Source organism: Nicotiana attenuata, chromosome 9 (genome assembly GCF_001879085.1).
Source record: "Nicotiana attenuata strain UT chromosome 9, NIATTr2, whole genome shotgun sequence".
In the NCBI taxonomy this organism is placed as follows: Eukaryota; Viridiplantae; Streptophyta; class Magnoliopsida; order Solanales; family Solanaceae; genus Nicotiana; species Nicotiana attenuata.
In genome coordinates this window covers 18,267,131-18,291,804 of record NC_031997.1, presented here as the reverse complement: position 1 = coordinate 18,291,804, position 24,674 = coordinate 18,267,131, and the positions used below count along the sequence as shown (strand labels likewise).

The window sequence follows — 24,674 nt, the reverse complement described above, 5'->3', positions numbered from 1 at the left end:
TCCCTTCGTGAGTGTTTCACCGAATTTTTTGACCAGCACTGATTCAATCTCTTTCTTGGTCAAGTCGTTGCCCTTACGCTAGTTGTAAATGCAGTCACATGATCTCGGGGATCGGTTATTCCATCGTACTTTGGGATATCATGCATCTTAAACTTTTTCGGAATAGGCAAGGGAGCGGCACTTGGCTTCCAAGGTTGTTGAGAGTATTTGTCCATATCTATTCCTTTGATTATAGGTGGAACACCAGGTATCTGTTCTATGCGATCGTTCTGCTCCTTGAGCTGTTTCTGCAAAGTTAGTACTAAACTTTGTAAATCAGAATTAACTGGGTACCTGACCCTCCATCGCGAGATTTGCTGGGAGTTCCTCCGCTGCCTGAATTAGCGAGTCCCGAGCATGGATTCTCTATGGTTGCGATGTCTTTTGGAGGCGGACAGTTGGCAACCCACTAACAAAAGCTTGAAGAGCATTGTTGACTTGTTCTGCAATTAACCATTTCAATGCTGCATCGATATCTTGATCGTCCTCATACTGGTCATTCATATGCGATTCAGATCTGTCAGACGTCCCTTCTCAAGATTGTCGAGGAGAGTTTCGTGGTGAGGGGATTGGAGTTCCATCTCCTTGTTGATTTTGCTCATTCAACTGTTGCTGATTTTGTTGGTTTTGTAGGTTTTGTTGGTTGTTGTCATTGACGTTTGACATGATTTTTTGGCAGAAGAATGGATTTGGAAAGTGAAAAGAATATCAGATTCCCGGTAACAGAACCAATTTGTTTAACCAAAAAATAGTAATTTTGGTCAAAGCCTATTTTTTGAAGTACTCGGGTTACTGATAATCAAGTAAAGGAATATTTTTGCAATAAGAAAGGAACATTAGAATATGAAATAGCGAAGTAATCAGTGTAAAGAAAAAGTAAATAATTGTATTCAGTAATAATCAGAACGTGTCTATACGAATGACATTTCTATTCCTTATATAGTCATCTCTAAGTACAACGTCTTTTCGCCTTCTTGACCAAGTCATTATGAGCATTAATGACATTAATGAAACGTTATAACTGGTAATCGTAATTGTTTCGTGAAGATTCTGTAACGTTTGTAATCATTCATGCTCATTAATTGAAGACCAATGAATATGTCCTTTTTCCTGTCTTGGTTCATTCCACGGGTGTCTCTTCAAATTAATAAAGAGACTCGAGCAATCGTTTCTTCTCGTCTCTTAGATGTTTTGCTCGTACCTATTAAGACTACGTCTTTTTAAGTACTCTTTTCCAGATGTTACCTTTCTAATGACCCACGTGTCTTGCCATGTCAGCCACATAACTAATTCCACGTGTAATATTTATTTTCCCCAATACAGTTGGCACTCTATTTTAATTAGTTACCAACATGAACCGGAATTAAAGCTAGTGCAATATATTGCATATGAGAAAAAAATTTCAAAAAAACCCCTTAGTCCCAAATTCTTTGTCATTGTTCTCTTATTCAAAGTTAATTGATTCAACTTACAAACTAATTAGACATGAATTATTTCTTTGTTTTGTTAACAATTAAAATTGGAATTCAAAAATTAACTAAGAGTAATATCAAACGTATTTTTTTCTCATATAAAAAGGTGAATGAATACTAGGGTGTTCATCGGGTTGGTACGGTATAATATTTAGACATTCCGGTTCGGTATTTTCGATATTCGGTTTCTTAAAATGCTATACCAATACCGTACCTAATTATTTCGGTATGACTTCGCTTTTCTCCTTTTGATTTCGATTTATTCGGTATGATAACTTTGGTTTGTTCGGATTCGATATTAACTAGTGCATAACGCCATAGACTTTAATATTCTTAATTAACGTACTCACGAAGAATGGGTATTGTAGGTGGATTAAGGTAGAGGAGGTGAAAGGGGCGATGCGTAAGATGTGCAGGGACAGAGCGACGGGGCCTGATGGAATTCTGGAAAAGCGCAGGGTGAGCAGGCTTGGATTGGCTCACTGGGCTGTTTAATATTATTTTCAGGACGAAGAAGATGCCCGAAGAATGGAAGTGGAGTACGATGATTCCATTGTACAAGACAAGGGTGATATCCAAAATTATAACAATTATAGGGGTATCAAGTTGTTGAGTCACACTATGAAGGTTTGTGAGTGGGTGGTGGAGGCTAGGGTGAGGAGGTGTGTGTCTATTTCCGAGATATGTCGGGGCGTTCGACTACAGAGGCGATTCATCTGGTAAGGAAATTAGTGGAGCAGTACAGGAAGAGGAAGAAGGACTTGCATATGGTGTTCATTGACCTTGAGAAGCGTACTATAAAATTTCGAGGGAGGTTCTATTGAGGTGTTTGGAGGCTAGCGGCGTTCCGGTAGCGTATATTAGGGTGATTTAGGATATGTATGATGGTGCTAAGACTCGGATGAGTACTATGGGAGGTGACTCGGAGCATTTCCCTGTTGTGATGGGGCTGCACCAGGGATCGACTCTTAGACCATTTTTATTTGCGTTGGCGATGGATGTACTATCACGACATATCCAATGGGAGGTGCCTTGGTGCATGCTGTTTGCCGATGATATAGTGTTGATTGATGAGACACGAGGCGGAGTTAACGTGAAGCTGGAGGTGTGGAGAAAGACCTTGGAGTCTAAAGGTTTCAAGTTGAGCAGAACCAAAAAAGAATACTTGGATGCAAATTCAATAACGAGACCCATGAAACAGACGTAGATGTAAAGTTTGATGCTCAAGTTATCCCCAAAAGAGTTAGTTTCAAGTATCACGGGTGCATTATCCAAGGTAACGAAGAGATTGATGAAGATGTAGCACATCGTATCGGAGCGGGATGGATGAAATGGAGCGTCCTCGCTTCTGGTGTTTTATGTGATAAGAATGTGCTGCCAAGACTTAATGGCAAGTTTTATAGAGTGGTGGTTCGACCAACTATGCTGTATGGGACTGAGTGTTGGCCAGTCAAGAACTCCCACGTGTAGAAGATAAAAGTAGCAGATGAGGATGTTGAGATGAATGCGTGGGTGTACCAGGAGAGATAAGATTAAGATGAAGCTATTCGTGACAAAGTGGGAGTAGCCTCCATGGAGGAAAAGATGCGGGAGTCGAGGATGAGATGGTTCGGACATGTTAAGCGGAAAAGCTATGATGCTCCCGTTAGGAGGTGTGAGAGGTAGGCCATGGCGAGTTTAAGAAGAGGTCGAGGTAGGCTAAGAAGTATTGGGAAGCGGTGATTAGGCATGACATGGTGCTGCTTCAGCTCACTAAGGACTTGACCCTTGATAGGAGGGTGTGGAGGTCGAAGATTATGATAGAATGTTAGTAGGTAGTTTCTTAGTTGCTCACTGATAGTATTAGTAGCACGCGTGTCCTTTCATATTCTTTCGCGTTATTTGATTTTGTTCGCCTAAGATATTATATTCCCTATTGTTATATTGGTACTACTTATCCTTTATCTCCCTCTTTTCTTCTCTTCCTTTCTTGCTTTTGTCCTCCTTCTCCTCCTCCTCCTCCTCCTCCTCCTCCTCCTTCTTCTTCTTCTTCTTCTTCTTCTTCTTTCCGAACCGAGGGTTTATTGGAAACAACCTCTCTACCTGCATTAGATAGGGGTAAGGTTTGCATAGACTACCCTCCCCAGGCCCCACCTGTTGGGAATATAATGGGTCTGTTGTTGTTGTTAATTAACGTACTCATGAATATAAAAATAAAAATGTTCTAAGCTCACATGACTATTGACAAAAAATTTTGTCCAAAACCAGCAAGTATCAACCCATATAGAGAAAAAAAGATACATAAATAAATAATTCAATCATTAAAAATATCTTGTTACTTGCTTAGAGCTAATCCAACATATGCAAATCAATGCACGAGAAGAAACACCATAAGAACGTAAAAGTATACGTTAAGATACTTGGCATCCTAGAGAATACGAGTCAAAATCTGCAGCCTACCTTGTTCATCTATTTTCCTAAAGAAGTACGTTGGTTTTACCGCCAGCCTCAACATGCATACCAAAGAAAAGTATTATGTAACTTAGTATGTCATAATCAATAATATGTGTACCATGCAACTTATTATATATTTCGGTATTATTTTTATAAATACCAAATACCATACTTAATATTAATTTTTTAAAAGCTTAAACTAAATACTATACCAAATACCAAAATATCGAATACCAAATACTAAAATTTTCGATTTCAATACGATAATTCGATATTTACCAAATTATGCACAGTCCTAATGAATATAACTGAAAATGTTGGTCAGAGATTGCGTGGATTAAGCTAAAAGTGGCAAATATTTAAAACAGAGGAAATAGTGTAATATATATATATATATATATATATATATATATATATATATATATATATATATATATTTCAACTTCTAAATTTACCTTATTGGTTGATTGTTGGTAAAGGAAAAGCGGTATTACATATTTATAAAATCTAAAAATTTTGACATGATAAGAAGATTAACATCTCATAAGTCACCAAATTACACCATTTCAATAATTTACTCACAATCTACAATTAAATATTTCTATTTTTAAATTTTTAATAAAAGTTATTGTATAGCAAGTAGAAAAGGAAAGAGATGAAGAATCATCAGCCAAAACACATGGTCCCCTCAAATAATTCCCCTGTTACCACGACAAAACAACTCACAGTCACAGACTTAACGCCGTTCAGACTAATGATCCGAAAACGACAAGCGCGTAGGCTAACAGATTACAAGTCCCCGTCAAAACGGAAAGACTAAAAAGCATCAGGGCCCCACACGTGAACGGCCCAGTCTAAGGTCAGCCGCTCATAAAATATGAATATCAAACTAGACGGCCTAACCAAATATCCCTTTAACAAATCCCCACTTGCACATCATATCACGTACTCACACGCCTCTCATAGAGAAACACCCAGGGAAACCACCATATCTATAAGGAAAAGTTGCACTCTTCGTCCCTCAAAAATTCACAAATTTTGATTCCATCCTCGTGTTATTTGACTAATAGTTTGGCCAAGGTTTTTTTTGGGCCACAATTGCTTTGTTTTTTTTTTTGGCCGAAAGTACTTTTGGCCAAAAATTGAGGTATTTGGCCAAGCTTTTAGATGGAGAAAAGTGATTTTGAGGAGAAGCAGAAGTAATCTTTGAGTAGCAGAAAAAAGTAGCTTCTCTCCAAAAGTACTTTTCTTAAAAGCACTTTTGAGAAAAATACACTTAGAAGCAGTTTTCAAAAGCTTGACCAAACACTAATTACTGTTCAATAGTGCTTTTCAAATTAATTAGTCAAACACAAACTGCTTCTCACAAAAACTTTTTTGAAAAGTAATTTTAAGAAAAACACTTCTCAAAATAAGCTGATTTAGAAGTTTGGCCAAACATGCTATAAGTAAATTTAATATTCAGTTAATTCAAATGTATACTTTTAATTCCTATATTTGTGAATTTTTATAAATTTAACAAATTATGTATCATCAAAATAATTCGACTACCAATGTTGTGATAACTTTGAAATTTTACTTCATATCTGATGGTAATATAATTTTTAAAATAATCTTAATATGGAAACAACTTCTCTATTCCTTCAGGGCAAGGGTAAGATCTGCGTACACTTTAGCCTCCCCAAATTCCACTAATGTGGTTCTACTGTGTTGTTGTTGTTGTTATAGTCTTAATATATATATATATATATATATATATATATATATATATATATATATATATATATATATATCCTATATTGAAGTGGTCAAAATGCACATTTTAAAGGATCAAATTTAAATATTCTTAATTATATGTTCAGAATTAAAAAATTTCAATAATTGAGGGACTAAATTTGCTATTATCTCTAAATATAATCTATCAATCCCCTATTCTTCTCCTCCTCTTGGATATATAAATCTCTCATCTCCATACCCATTTCTCATTGAAACAAAACCCTCAATTACAGAGCAGAAATTTAGAAGAAAAAAGAGAGAATTTAGTTCTCTCTCTTTCCTTTATATAAGGAATCGAAAATACCCAGGAAGAAGAAACCTTTTTTCTTTGTCAAGTTTCCATTTTAACACCCCTTTAAGGTCTTAAGAACCTTAAACTTTTTTTCCTCTGTAAAAAATCCTTCCTTTTCTAAATATTTATTTTTAAAAATGGGAACAGAAGTATTGAGGCCACAAAATTGTTTGAGAGAACCTCAGGCAGCGATGGTGTTTCATCGCCGGAAAACCGGAAATGGGTATTATAACAACTATGGCTACCGGAAACCGGTGGTCAGAACGGAGAAGAAGAAATTGAACAACAAGAGTCAGAACCAGAATAAAGCCGAGCCGTTGATTTCGAGGAGATCGTCGGCCGACGGTGGAAACGTGACGATTTTAAGAAGGGGCGATTCGTTGGATTCCCTCAACCCGAAGATCGGGACGGATAAGAAGAAACCTGAGTTCACGGTTTACGGAACCGGAAGATTGGGTCCAGAGGCGCCGAAGCAAATTCGGGTTGGGTTTTCTCCTGCCGACATGTACGCCGGATCAGCAGCGTTCTCGAATTCGCCGTCGCCGAGATCACTTCCTTTACCTTCTTTTTTCAACAGCAAAAAGCAAGTAGAGTTCAAGTCGTTTGATGATTCTGCCACCAGAGATTTAAGGCGGTTGCTCCGACTTGAGTAGTGGATCCAAACCCGTTTTCGCCTGAATTATTATCACTTAATTATGAATTAGTTGGGAGGGACTATATATAAATTCTTAGTCTCTAATTAGTTTAAGTTTGACTATGTTATAAATCTTCAAAATTCGCGACTAAATTCTCAACTTTCTGGAATTTCAGTTTCTCCGTGGATTTTTTTGGACATGGAGAAATGAAAAGGTCTGAAATTTGAGAAAATTAGATGCAAAATGCGAATAATTTCTTCTAGTTGTTTTTTAATTAATTTAGTAGGACCTATTTAAGATGTATTTATGTAAAACTGGGGGATTAAGTATGGAAGGGTTATTGTATTTATATGGGAGGCGAAGGGAAGGAGATTGAAGGAAGGGCAGTGAAGAATTAAGTAGTATGGTTAAATATTATATTGTTGGTGTATGGTTATGACTAATGATGTTGATGAATTAGCTTGTAAAGCTTTTATTTTGAACGTTAATGGTTAATAATCAGAAGTATGATTTAGTTGTATAATTCTCTTTGCTCAGCTTTTTTTGTTTTTATATATATATATTGCTTATTTCTTTTAACTTCTGTGTAATTAGCAATAGTGGATAAATCATCTACTTCGAATTTCATGCATGAAAAGGAATAATGGTAGAGAAGAAGCTAATCACAAGAGAAATTCTATTTTTTATGGGTATTAATTTTAGGAGTTAGTGAAAAGAATATTAGAGGAATTCTAATCTCATGAATTTTCGTTTCAATTTGGGTGCTCACCTGTTCATGAATAACAGAGGCCATACATCTTGGTAACGTTTTTTCAAATTTTTTTTGAAAACATTGTTTGTTCATAGATTATAGATCTATTTTTGAAAAAATTTCGAAATTATTTTTTAAGTTCTCAAAATCTAGTTTAGGGTAAATTTTGGGTGAAACTTGTTTTCCCGCTCACAAAACTTCAATTTTTTTTAAAAATAAAATGCATGTCCAAATAATGGATCCGGATCCTAAAAATAATAATGCTTTGGAATAAGCATGAGTAATCAAATGAAATAAAGCGCTTCGATAAGATCCCATACCAAGAGCTATCATAATTTCAACTTCCAAAAATTATTTTTCAAAATTATTTCAAAAATTATTTTTTCAAGTTTCAACTAAATCTATGTCGAAAGGCTAGCTAAAAATTCTTTTGTAACACGGTTCAGAACTTTGTATAAATGTGTTTATTTACATGGATATTTGGAACATAAAGTAATAAGTAAACAAATTGATTTCTTCCTCTCCACATTATTTACTTGAATATTTTGAACGAAGAGTAATAAGTAGACAAATTGTCTCTGCCAGATCATGTCCGAGTGGGATACCTCTACTAATGATAGTACCAGTTTACCTACTTCGTTGCTCCCAATTGTTTCCTACCTCTATTGACTCAATATGGTTTCGTCACTTTCATGTTCTTTCAATGATTGATTATTTTTCTTTCTTTTTTTTCTTGTTTGGGTATCGATTAGTTCACAAGATAAAAGACCAATTCCCCTCAAAAGTAAGCCATGTATTTGAGTTTTAAAAAGTAAGCAAATCTTATGAAATTTATGGTCTTAAATTTGCCTGCCATAAGATTTATGTAATTATAAAATTATTTCGTTAAGAGCAAAATAAAAATTTAAAGTTGAATTGTTTCTAATATTTCCTTTGTTCTAATTTATGTGAACCTATTTGACTGGTCACGGAATTTAAGAAAAAATGAAGACTTTTGAAATTTGTGGTCCTAAACAACTCAAAAAGGGATCCACAGTATTTGTGTGGTTATAAAAGCTTCTCACTAAGGGTAGAACTGAAAATTCAAGCTAAATTATTTCCAAATTTGAAAAGGGGTCATTCTTTTTATAACGGAGCAAAAATGAAATAGGTTCACGTAAACTAGAACAGAGGGAATATGTCATTTTTATAGCATATTAAAATAAAAACTAAAACACATAAAATAGAATAATGAAATATAAAGTATTCGGAGTAATCAAGCGGTGTATAAGTTGGTTCGGATATCGTAGCTATAATAAAATATAGTAATAAATATGGTGATATTGTGCACCAGAATGATTACAATAAATTAGCAGAGGAAGGAAGTGAGGGGCATTATATGCTTGAATGATAAAATTAATGGCAATGGGGTTAGGGTGTTGTGGGGCAAGGCCGGTGCCCAATGACCGGTCGGTATTGACTTGTTCCATAAAATGAACATGATGCGTTTTCGTCCACAAATTGATAATGTATGGTAGATGCCTACCTCCAAGACAAAGAAAACTCCAATCAAAAACCCTATCTTTGAGACTGTAGTGCAATTGCCTGGCAACATCTTAGCCGACCATTGCCTGTTCAAATAATAAATCAATCATATCCTCGTATCATAGTATAGTATAAGTGTAAAAATTTTTACCTTGAATTAATTTACTAAAATGTTCGTGAAAAATTGAATACCTATTTATCCTCAATCAAATATTATATCTACAATATATTCATACAAAAAAAAGTAAATACACATTATTGCAAACTTATGAAGCTATCGCTATCTGTTCTAATAACGTGGATTATTGATGATAAGTCATATAAAAAGTCATTTTAACCGCTATATAATCTATATATCTATATAAAAGTGGACAATAAAAAAATGAGGTTGCACCTCTTTTAAGTCAAGAAACACATTTATCTTTTTTCTCCTTTTTCATTTATTTTATATTAAAAATTCTATCTTCATAACTCACGCCTCTTTATCTTCATAACCTATATCTTTAATAATCTCAATAACTTTCATGCCTTTCATATTCATAACCTCTAAATATTTAATATGTAAGTTTATGACAATTTATTATATGTTCCTCCATATGTACCTATATAAGGACTTCTATGTTTTGAACAAATATGATTGATACTAACTTTATATTTTACTTATAATGGTTTAAGCTATCTCTATGTCAAAGGCTGTAGTGGAAAAGAAAAATTATACTAAGATATGGTATGATTTCTATTCTTTGTTTTTTGTTTAAGGTAAATGCACGAAGATATTCCATACATGTGTGAATCTTAAGAAGAATGTTTAAGAGGAAGTGCCAAATAATGAGGTGAAGATCAAAGTAAAGCGTATTTCACAATTCTCATTAATGGTCTTTGTTTTTGTATCTTTAGGTTTATGTTGTATAAGTTGAAGTAGTGATTTTTTTTCAAATAATAATAGAGATTTTGATATCTATTTTTTGTTGTATATATTCATACTCTACAATTGCAATAACTTTGAGTTGTGATTTTCTCGGATATCGAAGTGAGATTCTAATGAGTTTTTCTTTTCCTGTTATATATAGATTAATCATTTTTATATATATATTTTTCTATACGTTCTTAATTCTTTTTGCCTCTATTTCTTTTCTTCAATGAACTTTTTTGAATTGTTTTTCCTTTTCTGAAGTTGTTTCTCTTCTAACACTCCTTAAATTTTCTTCAAATGGGTTTTGTAAATTTCTTTCCATGTTTTCATAATACTCAAAGATTTATTTATTTTTGCTGTTCAAAAGAAAAATAAAGAAACCAAAGAAAATAAGAATGAGATCGAAAGAAGAATGACCACACAAAGTGTGATGACCCAAAAGGTCATCTGGTATTTTAGAACCCAATTCGGGGTTCCGAGGCCTTCAAAACCTCATTTTAGTTCTCCTCAATTTGTGCGCAGTCCGGACGCATTCCCGGAAAGCCTTTATGTGGAAATTTGAGAAAATAATAATTTTTGCCTTTAAAAGTTGATTTTAGTTGACTTCGGTCAACGTTTTGAGTACACGGACAAGGGCCCGTATTTTGACGGTCCCGGAGGGTCCGTAGTAAAATATGCGACCTTGGCGTATTCACGACCCACAAACCGACCCAGTCGTGATGGCGTCTATCATGGAACTAGGCCAGCCACTTATTTTCGATTACTCTATTTTTCAATTTAAAAGCTTAAGAAAATATCATGTTTTAACAAAAATTCAATGATATAAAAATAAAAGTTCCAAAACCAGCGGAAAGAAAATACAAGCCCGACCTCGGGTGTCACTTGTCATGAGCAAAAACTACCACAACTGTTCGAAATAACAAGGCTAGTACAGTCTGAAAATATCCAACATATAAACTAGAGGAAGGTAGGGAAGGAGAAGGCAGAACTGCGGTCGCCAAGCAGCCACCTCGAAATCTCCAAGTGAAAGTCCGTACAATATAATCAGCAGCCATTACCGTGACTCGAGACACCTAGATCTGCACACAAGGTGCAGGGGGTAACGTGAGTACACCAACTCAGTAAGTAACAAGTCCAACCTATGGACTGACAGGTAGTGACGGACCAAACCTCAACAGGTAATAACATATATCTGAACAGGAAAAGTAGGCATCCTTACAATTCAAGTAAAGTTCGATAGTATTTAAATGCATCTGAACAGTACTAAGTTCAAAACTCAGAGATTTTACATATACCAATGCACAACTAGCATGATCAATGTTCCACGAACCTCCACTCACAAGTGCTCAACCCCTCGGTGCTGTATATGGCCATCCGGCCCAGGAAAGATCCATCCCGAAATATACATCACTGACCGCAGTCATCCAGTACCGAGGACACAGGCCAATCCAGCCTCACGGAGAAGATCCATCTCCCGGTATAATACTTCGGACAAGATCCATATCCAGAGAAGATCCATCCCTCAATATCATCATCTGCGCTCATTGGGCGTATAAAGACTCCGGAGGGGCTTCTCTCATTAGCCCAAGTGCTATAACAAAGCCAACGAAGGCTTGTTCAATATCTCGCTACGGTGTGCAGCCCAATCTCATACTGTCACTCAATAGCAGGCTCTCGGCCTCACTCAGTCATAACTCACCAGTCTCACATACGGGCTCTAAATGTCATGATACTAGCTCGGTCAACAATAAAATATGGCAAATAGTAATAATCGAGATTGGGACAAGATATAATATGCATGAAAAGGACTAAGTACACAATATCAATAAATTAAATGATATGACAGCAAGAAACGACCTCTTGGGTCTCAATAATATCGTCGTGAAGCCTTAACATGATAATCAGCATGATTTACAACTCAACAACTAAATCACATAGTCACAGCACAGATATCGGTAAGAAAGAACCACTAAGCGGTGTTCTGGAATGATCCAGGCTGCGTTTCCCACGGTGCACGCCCATACACCCCTCACTTGGCTTGGCGTCACCTTCACAATAATCATTAAACCCATAGTCCGGGGTTTCGAACCCGCAGAACCAAGATTGAAAGCATTACTTACCTCAAGCTAAGCCAAACTCTAGCCCGCAACGCCCTTTCCTCTCGATTCGGCCTCCAAATGCCTCGAATCTAACCAAAATCAGTTCATAACCATCAATATATGCTAAAGGAGTGAAACTCATACGAAATTAATCAAATTACAACACAGTTCCCGAAATTGACCAAACCCGACCCCTGGGCCCACGTCTCGGAATCCGACAAAATTTACATCAATGGAACCCTTATCCCCCCACGAGTTCATTCATACCAAAAGTGCCAAAATCCAACCACAAATGGCCCCTCAAATCCCTAATTTTAGGTCTCCAATTTTCCAAGCCCGAACCCCCAATTTGCTATTGATTTTCCCATATATTTCAAGCTTACAACCTTAAAAATCATCATAAAAATGAGTTTAGGGACCAAGGACCTTACCTCTAAGGAACCCTCTTGAATTCTCCCTTGAATTTGCTCTCCAAAGGTTCTTCCCGTTTGAAATGTTATGAAAAATAACCCAAATTCGCGAAGGGCGAAATATATATGTTCTGACCCAGCAAAACCGCATCTGCGGTCTAATTAATGCACCTGCGGTCCCAGGTGCGCATCTGCGGATTTCACTTATCTGCCCAGCAACCGCACCTGCGATCATATTCTCGCACCTGCGCCATTGCAGGTGCGCCCAAAGTTCTGCCTCTGCGGCTCCAGCCTTTCCCTCTCTTGACCGCATCTGCGCCTTCACTTCCGCTTCTGTGGGCCCGCACCTGCGGTCCCCGATCCGCAAGTGCGGTTATGACAGGTTCAGCAGCTTCAGCTGCAACTTTCAAGTTCCAAACTTTTCGATAATCATCCGAAATCACCCGGAGGCCCCCGGGACCTCAACCAAAAATACGGACAAGTCATATACCACTATCCAAACTTATACCAATCTTCGAAATACCTAAAACAACATCGTAACATCAAATTAACCATGGATTCAAGCCTAAGAACTCCAAAAACTTCCGAATTCCGCTTTTGATCAAAAAGCCTATCAAACCTCGTCCGAATGACCTGAAATTTTGCACGTACGCCACAAATGACACAACGGACCTACTCCAACTTCCAGAATTCCATTCCAACCCCTATGCCAAAATCTCCCCTATCAACCGGAAAATGCCAAAATTCCAATTTCGCCAATCCAAGCCTAAATCTATTCCGGACTTCCGAAACACATTCCGATCACACTCCTAAGTCCCAAATCACCTCACGAAGCTATTCGAACCATTGGAATTATTATCCGAGATCTATTTCACATAAGTCAATATCCGGTTGACTTTTCAACTTAAGCTTACTCAAAAGAGACTAAGTGTCTCAAACCTTTCTAAAACCTTTCCGAATTCGAACCAACCACCCCGATACCGTATAACACAGATGAACAAAGCATAAAGAAGCAGAAAAGGGGAAAACGGAGTGGTAACTCATGAAACGACCGGCCGGGTCATTACAATATGTCCGGAATCGAATTCCGAGGTCCCTAGCCCGAGAAATAAATTTTTGATGAAAACTGTTAAACTGAAATTATAATGGTTTTGAGAAAATGGTTAATAGTTGATCTCGTTGGTATCGGGTCCGTATTTTAGTTCTGAAACCCGGTACAGGTCCATTATGATATTTATACCTTATCTGTGAAATTTGGTGAGAAACCCAACTGATTTGACGTGATTCGGACCTTTGGTTGAGAGAATAGAAGTTTTGAAACTTTCTTGAAAATTTCATGCGATTTGGTGCTAAATTCGTAGTTCTAGGTGTTATTTTGGCAATTTGATCGCGCGATCAAGTTCGTATGATGGTTTAAGACTTCTGTGCACGTTTTGTTTGGAGCCCCGAGGGCTCGGGTGAGTTTCGGATAGGCTACGGAGTGATTTTGACTTAAGAGAAATTGCTGGTATGCTTCAGGTCCTGCAGACTTCGCAATTGCGAGGTCTGGCTCGCAAATGCGAGCCTCACATTTGCGAAGCAGGCGGGGGATGTGGGTTGTTCGCATTTGCGAAGAATTATACCGCATTTGTGGAAGCCCAGTTTCGCATTTGCGACTGGGACTTTGCATTTGCGTAGGCAGCAGAAATGCGAGGGGTTCGCATTTGCGATACCTTTCTCGCATTTGCGCTCAGGTTGCAAATGCGACATCTGCAGCTGATAAGTTTGGACTTAGACGGGATTTTTCATTCATTCTCCCATTTTTCAAAACCTAAACTTCAGAGGCAATTTTCCAAGGCCTAGTTCTTCCCCAAATCATAGGCAAATGATTCTTAACTTATTTCATTCAATCTATTACATCTTTTTACAAGATTTCATCCTAGAATCTAGGGATTTTCATGGTGGAATTGGGTGTTTTTGGGTAGAACTTAGGAATTTCGAAATTTGGGGATTTAGACCTCAAATTGAGGTCGGATTCCAAAACTAATTGTATATCCGGGCTCGGGGATGAATGGGTAATCGGGTTTTGGTCCGAACTTCGAGTTTTGACCAAGCGGGTCCGGGGCCTATTTTTGGCTTTTTGGGGAAAATGTTGGGAAACTTATAGTTATGCATTGGAATTGATTTCTTTAGCGGTAAATGAAAAGTTAATTATGACTAGACACGAGTGGATTGGAGGTGGAAACTAGAGGAAAAGCGATAATTGAGCTTTGAGTTGGCCGTTGGATTGATGTAGGTGTTGTGTCTAACTTTGACTTGAGGGATTAGGGATCCCCGACTTATTTGCTATGTGAACATCCATGTGTGTGGTGTATAGGTGAGGTGATGAATACCTATGCGCCGCCAATTTATCCGTTTAGCATATTCTCTTCCCCATTCCCAATATATTGTTTTCTTGCCTTAACTACTACATGCCTCATTTATGCTTCCATGTTTAATTGCTTCTTGTTAGATGTCGTTGTCTTTATTGAAGGTATTAATTATTCCGTAGTTCATTGTATCAAATTATTGGTTTAAGTTGGTTTATCGGTGCTTCATGGTACTTATTGGTTGGTCTCGCTGTGTACTGTTAATTGATGAAGTCTCATAATTGTATAGATTTCCGTTTCCTTTGATTTGAGGCATAAATGTTGAGGAGGGTCGAGCTAAATTGTGAAATACTTGTTCTTATTGTGTGATTGGTACTGATGTGGTGGGATCGGGTTGCACGATGCAACAGAAGGAATAAGGGTGATTTATTGAGGAGTAATAAGGGTGAAAAGTGATTGTCTGGTAGGGTCGGGTTGCGCTCCACAACAGGAGTAATAAAGGTGGACAGGTGGGATCGGGTTGCACGCCGCAATAGGAGGAATAAGGGTGATATATTGAGGAGTAATAAGGGTGGACAGGTGGGATCGGGTTGCACGCCGCATCAGGAGTAATAAGGGTGAATGTTCATATTGTTACTGATAATATGGTGGGATCGGGATGCACTCCGCATCATTGTGTTGTTTATGTATATTTCTTCTGCTGTGATTTTATTCTGTAGCATTGTAACTCTCTTAAGGATTTGTTATAGCTGAGTACTGGTAAGATAATTGAGTTCCGTATTTATTTCACTGTAAGAACTGTTTCATTTCGTTTCGTACTCCCTTTTTGCTTTACTATATACTATATGCAGGTTATGTTATAAATGCCCCACCGTAGCCTCGTCACTACCTCGTCGAGGTTAGGCTCGGCACTGTCACGACCCTAAACCCAGATCCGGCCGTGATGGCGCCTCTCGTGAAGACAAGGCCAGCCGACACAAAATTCCCAAATAAATTAACAAATATAATAATTCATAATTAAGTCATAATAATGATAAATCCCAAATAGAGTGAAATATATCAACTGCGAAAACGAACACTGCCCGACATCGGGGTGTCACCAGTCATGAGCGTCTAACGATTGGTCTAAGAGTCTGAAAGAGTTTATACAGTCTATCACAGAACTAGAAACAGAAAATAAGATATGAGGGAGAAACACTGGGCTGCGAACGCCGAGCAACTACCTAGTGAACTCCGCACAGTCTGATGAAACAAATCAACCCTCGCTAGCAGGGCCTGAAGCTCCTGAATCTCCACACAAGGTGCAGGGAGTAAAGTGAGACACCAACTCAGTGAGTAATAACAATAAATGAAGACTGAGCGATAAGAAAACACGAAGAATCACAACAAGATGCTACACAGAGGCAGTATAAAATCAATGCAGTGCAATAAAACAATGAGACTTGTAAGAAAACACCTTATTCGAGTGAAAACCTCTTGTAAGCATCTTTTAGCAGTTAAACAAGTAAATGATAAAACAACGAGAACAGATAAACACATAAAATCAGCCCTTCGGGCACAATATCAACAAAATCAGCCCCTCGGGCAATAACATGGAACAACACCAGCCTCTTGGGCTTCAATATGAAACAACAGCAGCCCTCTGGCTACAACACATCACACACACTGGGTACCCATGCTCACTGGGCGTGTATAGACTCCGGGAGGGGCCCCTTACGGCCCAAGCGCAATAATAAGCCATCTCGTGGCATAATCAACAGGCTCTCGGCCTCATATCAATCACAAGCCACCTTGTGGCATAATCAACAAGCTCTCGGCCTCATATCAATCACAAGCCTCCTTGTGGCATAATCAATAGGCTCTTGGCCTCATATCAATCACAAGCCACCTCGTGGCATAATAAATCTAGCTCTCGGCCTCTCATATATCACAAATCAATACCACATGCTGCGGCGCGCAGCCCAATCCCATGATATCCTCACAACTCAGGCCCTCGGCCTCACTCAGTCAGATCTCACTCAAGCCCCTCGGGCTGACAGTAAAACAAGTACTCGGCTCAAAATCATTTATGAAATCAAAAGGAGTGAATAAAATCGAGTTATGAAAATAGTAATAACATAGCATGACTGAGTGTAAACATTAAACCAAAACAGTGAGGTAAAAACAGTGGTAAAAGCCCCTAAGGGTCCAAACAGTCGGCACAAGGCCCAAACACGGCACTTAGCGCCAAAGATAATAATACTTTCAAAAATATAATAATATCAAATAGTTTCCAAGTAAATATGCGACTTAATAGTCGTACGGGACGAACCAAGTCACAATCCCCAACGGTGCACGACCCCACGCTCGTCACCTAGCGTGTGCGTCATCTCAAAATAGCACAACTATGTGTAATCCGGGGTTTCATACCCTCAGGACAACATTTAAAATCATTACTCACCTCAATACGGTCCAAAACTCTAGCTCGCGATGCCTTTGACCCTCGAATCGGCCTCCGGATGCTCCAAATCTAGCCAAATATCAGTACAAAACCATCAAGATATGCTAAGGGAACAAAGCCCACTCAAAAGTAATCAAAATACCACACAAATCCCGAAATTAACCAAACCCGACCCCCGGGCCCACCCCTCGGAATTCGATAAAATTTACATCAATAGACTCCTTATCTCCCCACGAGTTTATTCATATAAAAAATACTAAAATCCGACCACAAATGACCCCTCAAACCCTTGCTTAAAGGTCTCCAATCTCAAGCCCTAGTTTTCCTTATTTTAACCCTTAATTTCCATTAATTTCCAAGTCAAATCCGTGAAATAACACCATAGAAATAAGTTTAGGGTCCAAAACCCTTACCTCAATGAAATCCCCTTGAAATCCCTCTTCAAATAGCTCCCTCAAGCTCAAACCCGTATGAAAATGATGAAGAAATAGCTCAAAATCGCGAAGGAAATCTTTTATACCTTCTGGCCCAAGCTTTTCGCACTTGCGGTCCATTTCTCGCTCCTGCGCAACTGTTTTTGCGGTCCTAAGCACCGCTTCTGCAACCATCACTTAAACGCCCAATTTTCGCATCTGCGATAAGATACCCGCACCTGCGCTGTCGCAGGTGAGCTCACCTAGCCGCTTCTGTGGCTCCTGCTCACCTTGGCCCTTTTCGCTTCTGCGATTGATTTTTCGCATCTGCGAGGGTCGCACCTACGGCCTCCCAACCGTAGATACGGTTATAACAGCAGTCCTATAACTTCAGCTGCCATTTCCAAATTCCTATCTTTCCGTCAACCATCCGAAATCACCCCGAGGCCAGGGACCTCAACCAAAAGCACCAACAAGCCATATACTACTATTCAAACTTATACCAATCTTCAAAACACCTCAAACAACATCGAATCAATCAAAACACATCGAATTCAAGCCTAAGGTTCTCAAAAATCTTCCGAATTACGCTTTTGATCAAAATGTCTATCAAACTACGTCTGAATGACATATAATTTTGTACACACATCCCAAATGACACAACGGACCTACTGCAACTTCCGGAATTCCATTCCGACCCTTATATCAAATTCTCACCCATCAACCGGAAAACGCCAAAATTTCAATTTCGCCAATTCAAGCCTAAATCTACCACGCACCTCCAAATTACATTCCGATCACGCTCCTAAGTCCCACATCACCTAACAGAGCTAACCAAATCATAAAAATCCAAATCCGAGATCAAATATTAAAAAGTCAAGACTGAGTCAAACCTTTCAAATTTAAAGCTTTAAGCTGAGAATCATCCTTCCATATCTATTCCGATTAACCTGAAAACCAAAACCGGCGATTTACATAAGTCGCAATGCATAATACGAGGCTAGTCATGCCCGAGAACTGGCGAGCGAAGTGCAAAAGCTCAAAACGATCGGTCGGGTCATTACATCCTCCCCCACTTAAACATACGTTCGTCCTCGAACATGCCCATAGTTGTTCCAAAAGCCAACAAGTCGCTGTATAACCTTACCATGTAAATACCCGAGGGTGATCCCACGTCACCCTATCTCATATAGGTCCGATAACACAATATAACTAAAATTTCGCAATCCAACCTAGCTATAAACCTTAGAACCACATTTCCACTTCTGAAATCATCTACAAGATTAGAATCTCACATTTATACTCTGAGTAAGCCCAAACAAGCTGTAGTAACCCATACCTGCAACCTCAGGTGCAATTACATGACATACCGCATAACTCAAACACTGTAAGCGATAACTTCTAATCACAGCAGTTGCTCAAAACATCTGAATTTCGATAATAAGCCTTTTATCAAATAAAGCCTCATCCCAACACTTCCGTATACTGCCAATGATAAATGAAACGCATAGGAAGTCATAACTACTCCTCAGATCAACCATTCGTAAATCCACTTCTCCTTTAGCAAGGACCATAGCAATTTTCTGAGCCGAACATCGATATTATCCCTCCAACACGCTGAAATCGAATCCGTTTGTATTCATTCTAGATCCCAACAATCTCATCTAATTCCAACACAACTACTCTAGTGACATGACACATCAATACAATCTAAGCCACAACTCGTGCAATCCGCGCACCAATAAGCAACAATCTGAACGTACTCAAATCATGAAAATGACTCTTATGAGAGAGAGCTGTACCGCAAGCTCAGCAGTACCACCACACCAAATGCTGAGAACCCGTCACACCTTGTAGAAACAAAACACACGAACCTAGCCCGAAGGATCATACCTCTACATAACTTCGCTGAAATGCGCAACCCTATCCAAACACTGGTCCACACGAAACACTTCAAGTCACTATGCTCAAAATCAACAACCACGCGCAATTTGATATCTAGAACCAAAGCAAATCATCCTAACCACGGCGAAGCAATTGGCATAACATTACACAACCCGAAAGGACACAACCGAGACGCCGTCCGCCGAGCAATACCCAATATTTTTCCCGCTCGAATTCCACCGAGAGACCCCAATAAAATCGCACCACATGTGCCTATAACCAACAAATCCTAACGCCTCGCAATATGAAAAGGTAACTCATAGATCTCCCCAGATCAATAACAAGCTCGCTAACAATCGAGTCAACACATCCCTCAACAATACAACTCGGAGTCAACCAAGCCGACTCGAGTTAGAACCCACATCCATATTGGCCTACCAATAAACCCCTTATCAAGGAGTTCCTAAAGCTGCTCCTTCAACTCCTTTAACTCCGTCGGTGCCATACGATACGGTGCCGGCACCAAATCAATACCGAAATCAACAACCCTGTCCAGCGACATGCCCGACAACAGGAAACACATCCTAAAAATCTCACACCACTGGAACTGAATCAATGGTAGGAGTCCCTGCACTGACATCCCTCACAAAGGCCAAACAAGAAAACAACCCCAACCATCCGCTGGGTCTTCAAAAAAGAAATCACTCTACTGGGAACATAATCCGTCGAATCTCTCCACTCAATCCGTGGCATCCTCGGCATAGCCAACGTCGTCGTCTTAGCGCAACAACCCAGAATAACACATCACTGAGACAACCAGTCTATACCCAATATCACATCCAAAATCTAACATACCAAGCAACAAAGGATCCACTCGGGTCTCCAAACCCCCAATAGTTACCACACAAGACCGATATACGCGGTCCATAACCACGACCTGACCTGTTTATGAGAACTCCCAATCTCCAAATCCATATAGCACGCGAATCTCCGTATCCGATCCTAACTCCACCGTCCGAATATACCACACACCTCTAATACACGATCATCCCACGAGAGGTACTCCTATAATTCTTCTGTGCCACCAAGCAACTCGAATATCCGCAGTCGATCCAACAAGAGAGTGTCGCAATACTAATGAAGTATCCTCAACTCAAACACGTCGCGCTTTCTAAAACGTATACTCTCATCAAGCCATACCAGTTAGTAATATCCTTTCCCTCGTCATCTGAAACTGTCCATGTTGCTTAAGAATTTATGGCCTTCCTTTCAGAACTGAACCGTGACCTTACACATGCAAATCTCAACCCTACACAACATACCACATGTACCATGCCATCCCATGATAAATATGAGAACTTCATAATCCACTACGAGCCACAAGTACTACGTACTCAACCGGCCTAGAACTTTCCATTGATTCCATCTAGAAGAAAATCACTATTACATTCCATGCTCCTCATGCTCGTAGAAAATATACATCTCTAACCGTGGTAGAAACCATCAAGAACTCTCCGAATTCCATTTGCACAAAACTAAACCGTTAGGACTGAATCCTTCTAACTTAACCAAGCTACGCAGGCCACTAAAACCCAAGAGCATTGCCGCGAGCCACCTGCAGAAACTCATTACCTCGTAAGCATCCAAAGAACTAATCATATCCTTACCATGTCGATCCGGCCTACTACCAAGCTATCCTATCTATCCAAGTTCCTTCTGATTTACCTTCAACTTGATACTTCTTCTCGCTATAACACCACAATTTCTCAACCCAGACTCACCACACGAGACCCAAGCATAAAACCACACCATCTTAGGGCTCATAAGCCACTGACTACTCTCTCAAATATTCCCAAAAGCACCACACTCAAAATACCTACCCTGAAGGGACTTCCTGCGAATCCAAAGCCATTACCTTTACCTTCCTAATACTGATATATAGAGTCCCATAATGATATAGAAATACCACGAGTCTTGACACCCTCCAATGCAAACCTCACCTTAATGCAACCAAGCAACTTCATGATCTATGCACCGTGCATCCTTTACCAATAACAACTCAAGTCATTCTACGATTCTCATACACCCATAAAGCATAACATAACCTTTATTGAAATTTCCTTTACTTGAGCCATCCTCGGTCTCAACCTCCGTAAGCCATAGTTGATTCACCGATACACCTCAAACTGGAACCATCATAGCAGACTCCCCCACTTGGCTCGAAGCCATAGATCAAGGCACACAATAACTCATAATGAATATACTTTATTACTGCCATAATACTATAGTGAGATTAAACTCAATCCTTCATAAGCTCATGCAACACAGCCCATCTAGCACTTCAAATCTTCCGCAAATCTCGCGTTCACCCTCGTAACAGTCAAGCCCACTCTCTTAAGTGACCCCAACTTTAAATTGCAACACATATACTTCACTGGTAAAGGAGATCTTCCAACAACAACATAAGGATCACACAAACTTCAGAACACTCCGCAGGAGATAACCCACCTACTTCGCCTCAAACTAACATCTCTTTATACCCTTCCACCGTCATAAACATTATGCAGCCACTTAATCTTCCTGAGTCTGAACTCATATCACAACGTCAAATCTACTTCACTTCCCAACTAGGAAACATGAAAAGATCCTTCATCACACCCACAACTCGGGGCTATAAATCGAATCACGATGGAAATCAAACACCAGATAGTTCTTACTACCCCAAAGCAGGCCCTTCTCGTCTCATTCAATTCATATGAACACATCTCGCAGTCACATAATACTCATCACATAGTCATCCAGCCATCACTTCTACTAATAGGGACACTACCGAACATATAAATTAAAAAAAAATATGCTCACACAATCAGCACCTCAGTGCTCAAGCTACAAGCAAAACCCGGCCTCAAGTCCTCCAGACTGGCCCAACATTATTACACAAAACTCACATCTCGCCCCTCGATCAGGGGATCGCAAGCCGTAATGCACAACTGATACCGAGCGCTCATGTGCGCATACGAACGCGTGGAAGGAATTTCAAGAATCACATTTCAAGCTGAATCAAGGACGCACGACAAGAATTCAAGAATGTAGAGTTTTTCCTAAAGGCTCTGGAGCCTCCCATGGATAAGTACAGACGTCTCCGTACCGATCCGCAAGACTCTACTAAACCTGTTCATGACTCGTGAGACCTATGTAACCTAGGCTCTGATACCAACTTGTCACGACCCTAAACCCAGATCCGATTGTGATGGCGCCTCTCGTGAAGACAAGGCCAGCCGACACAAAATTCTCAAATAAATTAACAGATATAATAATTCATCATTAAGTCATTAATAATGATAAATCCCAAATAGAGTGAAATATATCAACTGCGGAAACGAACACTGCCCGATATCGGGGTGTCACCAGTCATGAGCGTCTAAAGATAGGTCTAAGAGTCTGAAAGAGTTTATATAGTCTATCACAGAACTAGAAATAGAAAATAAGATAGGAGGAAGAAACACTGGGCTGCAAACGCCGAGAAACTACCTAGTGAACTCCGCACAGTCTGCTGAAAACAATCAACCCTTGCTAGCAGGGCCTGAAGCTCCTGAACCTGTACACAATGTGCAGGGAGTAAAGTGAGTACGCCAACTCAGTGAGTAATAACAATAAATGAAGATTGAGAGATAAGAAAACACGAAGAATCACAACAAGATGCTACACAGAGGCAGTATAAAATCAATGCAGTGCAATAAAACAATGAGACTTGTAAGAAAACACCTTATTCCAGTGAAAACCTCTTTTAAGCATCTTTTAGCAGTTAAACACGTAAATGATAAAACAACGAGAACAGATACACACATAAAATCAGCCCTTCGTGCACAATATCAACAGAATCAGCCCTTCGGGCAATAACATGGAACAACACCAGCCTCTCGGGCTTCAATATGAAACAACAGCAGCCACTCGGGCTACAACACATCACACACACTGGGTACCCGCTCTCACTGGGGGTGTACAGACTCCGGGAGGGGCCCCTTACGGCCCAAGCGCAATAATAAGACATCTCGTGCCATAAACAACAGGATCTCAGCCTCATATCAATCACAAGCCACCTCGTGGCATAATCAACAGGCTCGGCCTCATATCAATCACAAGCCACCTCGTGTCATAATAAATCTGGCTCTCGGCCTCTCATATATCATAAATCAGTACCACATGCTGCGGCGCGCAGCCCGATCCCATGATATCCTCACAACACAGGCCCTCGGCCTCACTTAGTCAGATCTTACTCAAGCCCCTCGGGCTGACTCTAAAACAAGTACTCGGCTCAAAATCATTTATGAAATCAAAAGGAGTGAATAAAACCGAGTTCTGAAAACAGTAATAACATAGCATGACTGAGTGTAAACATTAAACCAAAACAGTGAGGTAAAAACAATAGTAAAAGCCCCTAAGGGTCCAAACTGTCGGCACAAGGCCCAAACACGGCATTTAGCCCCAAACATAATAATACTTTCAAAAATATAATAATATCAAATAGTTTCAAAGTAAATACGCGACTTAATAGCCGTACGGGACGGACCAAGTCACAATCCCCAATGGTGCACGACCCCACGCTCGTCACCTAGCGTGTGCGTCATCTCAAAATAGCACAACGATATGTAATCCGGGGTTTCATACCCTCAGGACAACATTTAAAATCATTACTCACCTCAATACGGTCCAAAACTCTAGCTCGCGATGCCTTTTTCCCTCGAATCGGCCTCCGGATGCTCCAAATCTAGCCAAAAATCAATACATAACCATCAAGATATGCCAAGGGGACAAAGCCCACTCAAAAGTAATCAAAATACCACACAAATCCCGAAATTAACCAAACCCGACCCCCGAGCCCACGCCTCGGAATTCGATAAAATTTACATCAATAGACTCCTTATCTCCCCACGAGTTCATACATATCAGAAATACTAAAATCCGATCACAAATGACCCCTCAAACCCTTTCTTAAAGGTCTCCAATCTCAAGCCCTAGTTTTCCTAGTTTTAACCCTTAATTTCCATTAATTTCCAAGTCAAACCGTGAAATAACACCATAGAAATAAGTTTAGGGTCAAAAACCCTTACCTCAATGAAATTCCCTAGAAATCCCTCTTCAAATAGCTCCCTCAAGCTCAAACCCGTATGAAAATGATGAAGAAATAGCTCAAAATCGCGAAGGAAAACTTTTATACCTTCTGGCCCAGGCTTTTCGCACCTGC

The 24,674-nt window shown here is 39.5% G+C and overlaps 1 protein-coding gene across 1 annotated transcript; it reads left to right on the top strand.

The window, feature by feature from the left end:
* On the top strand, positions 6,150–6,665 carry LOC109232558. The gene has a single exon (XM_019398324.1). The coding sequence runs from the start codon at positions 6,150–6,152 to the stop codon at positions 6,663–6,665; it is 516 nt and encodes a 171-aa protein (XP_019253869.1).

What these genes read in the sequence shown, in the direction of transcription:
- LOC109232558 (XM_019398324.1), top strand. Translation starts at nt 6,150, where the DNA reads ATGGGAACAGAAGTATTGAGGCCACAAAATTGTTTGAGAGAACCTCAG.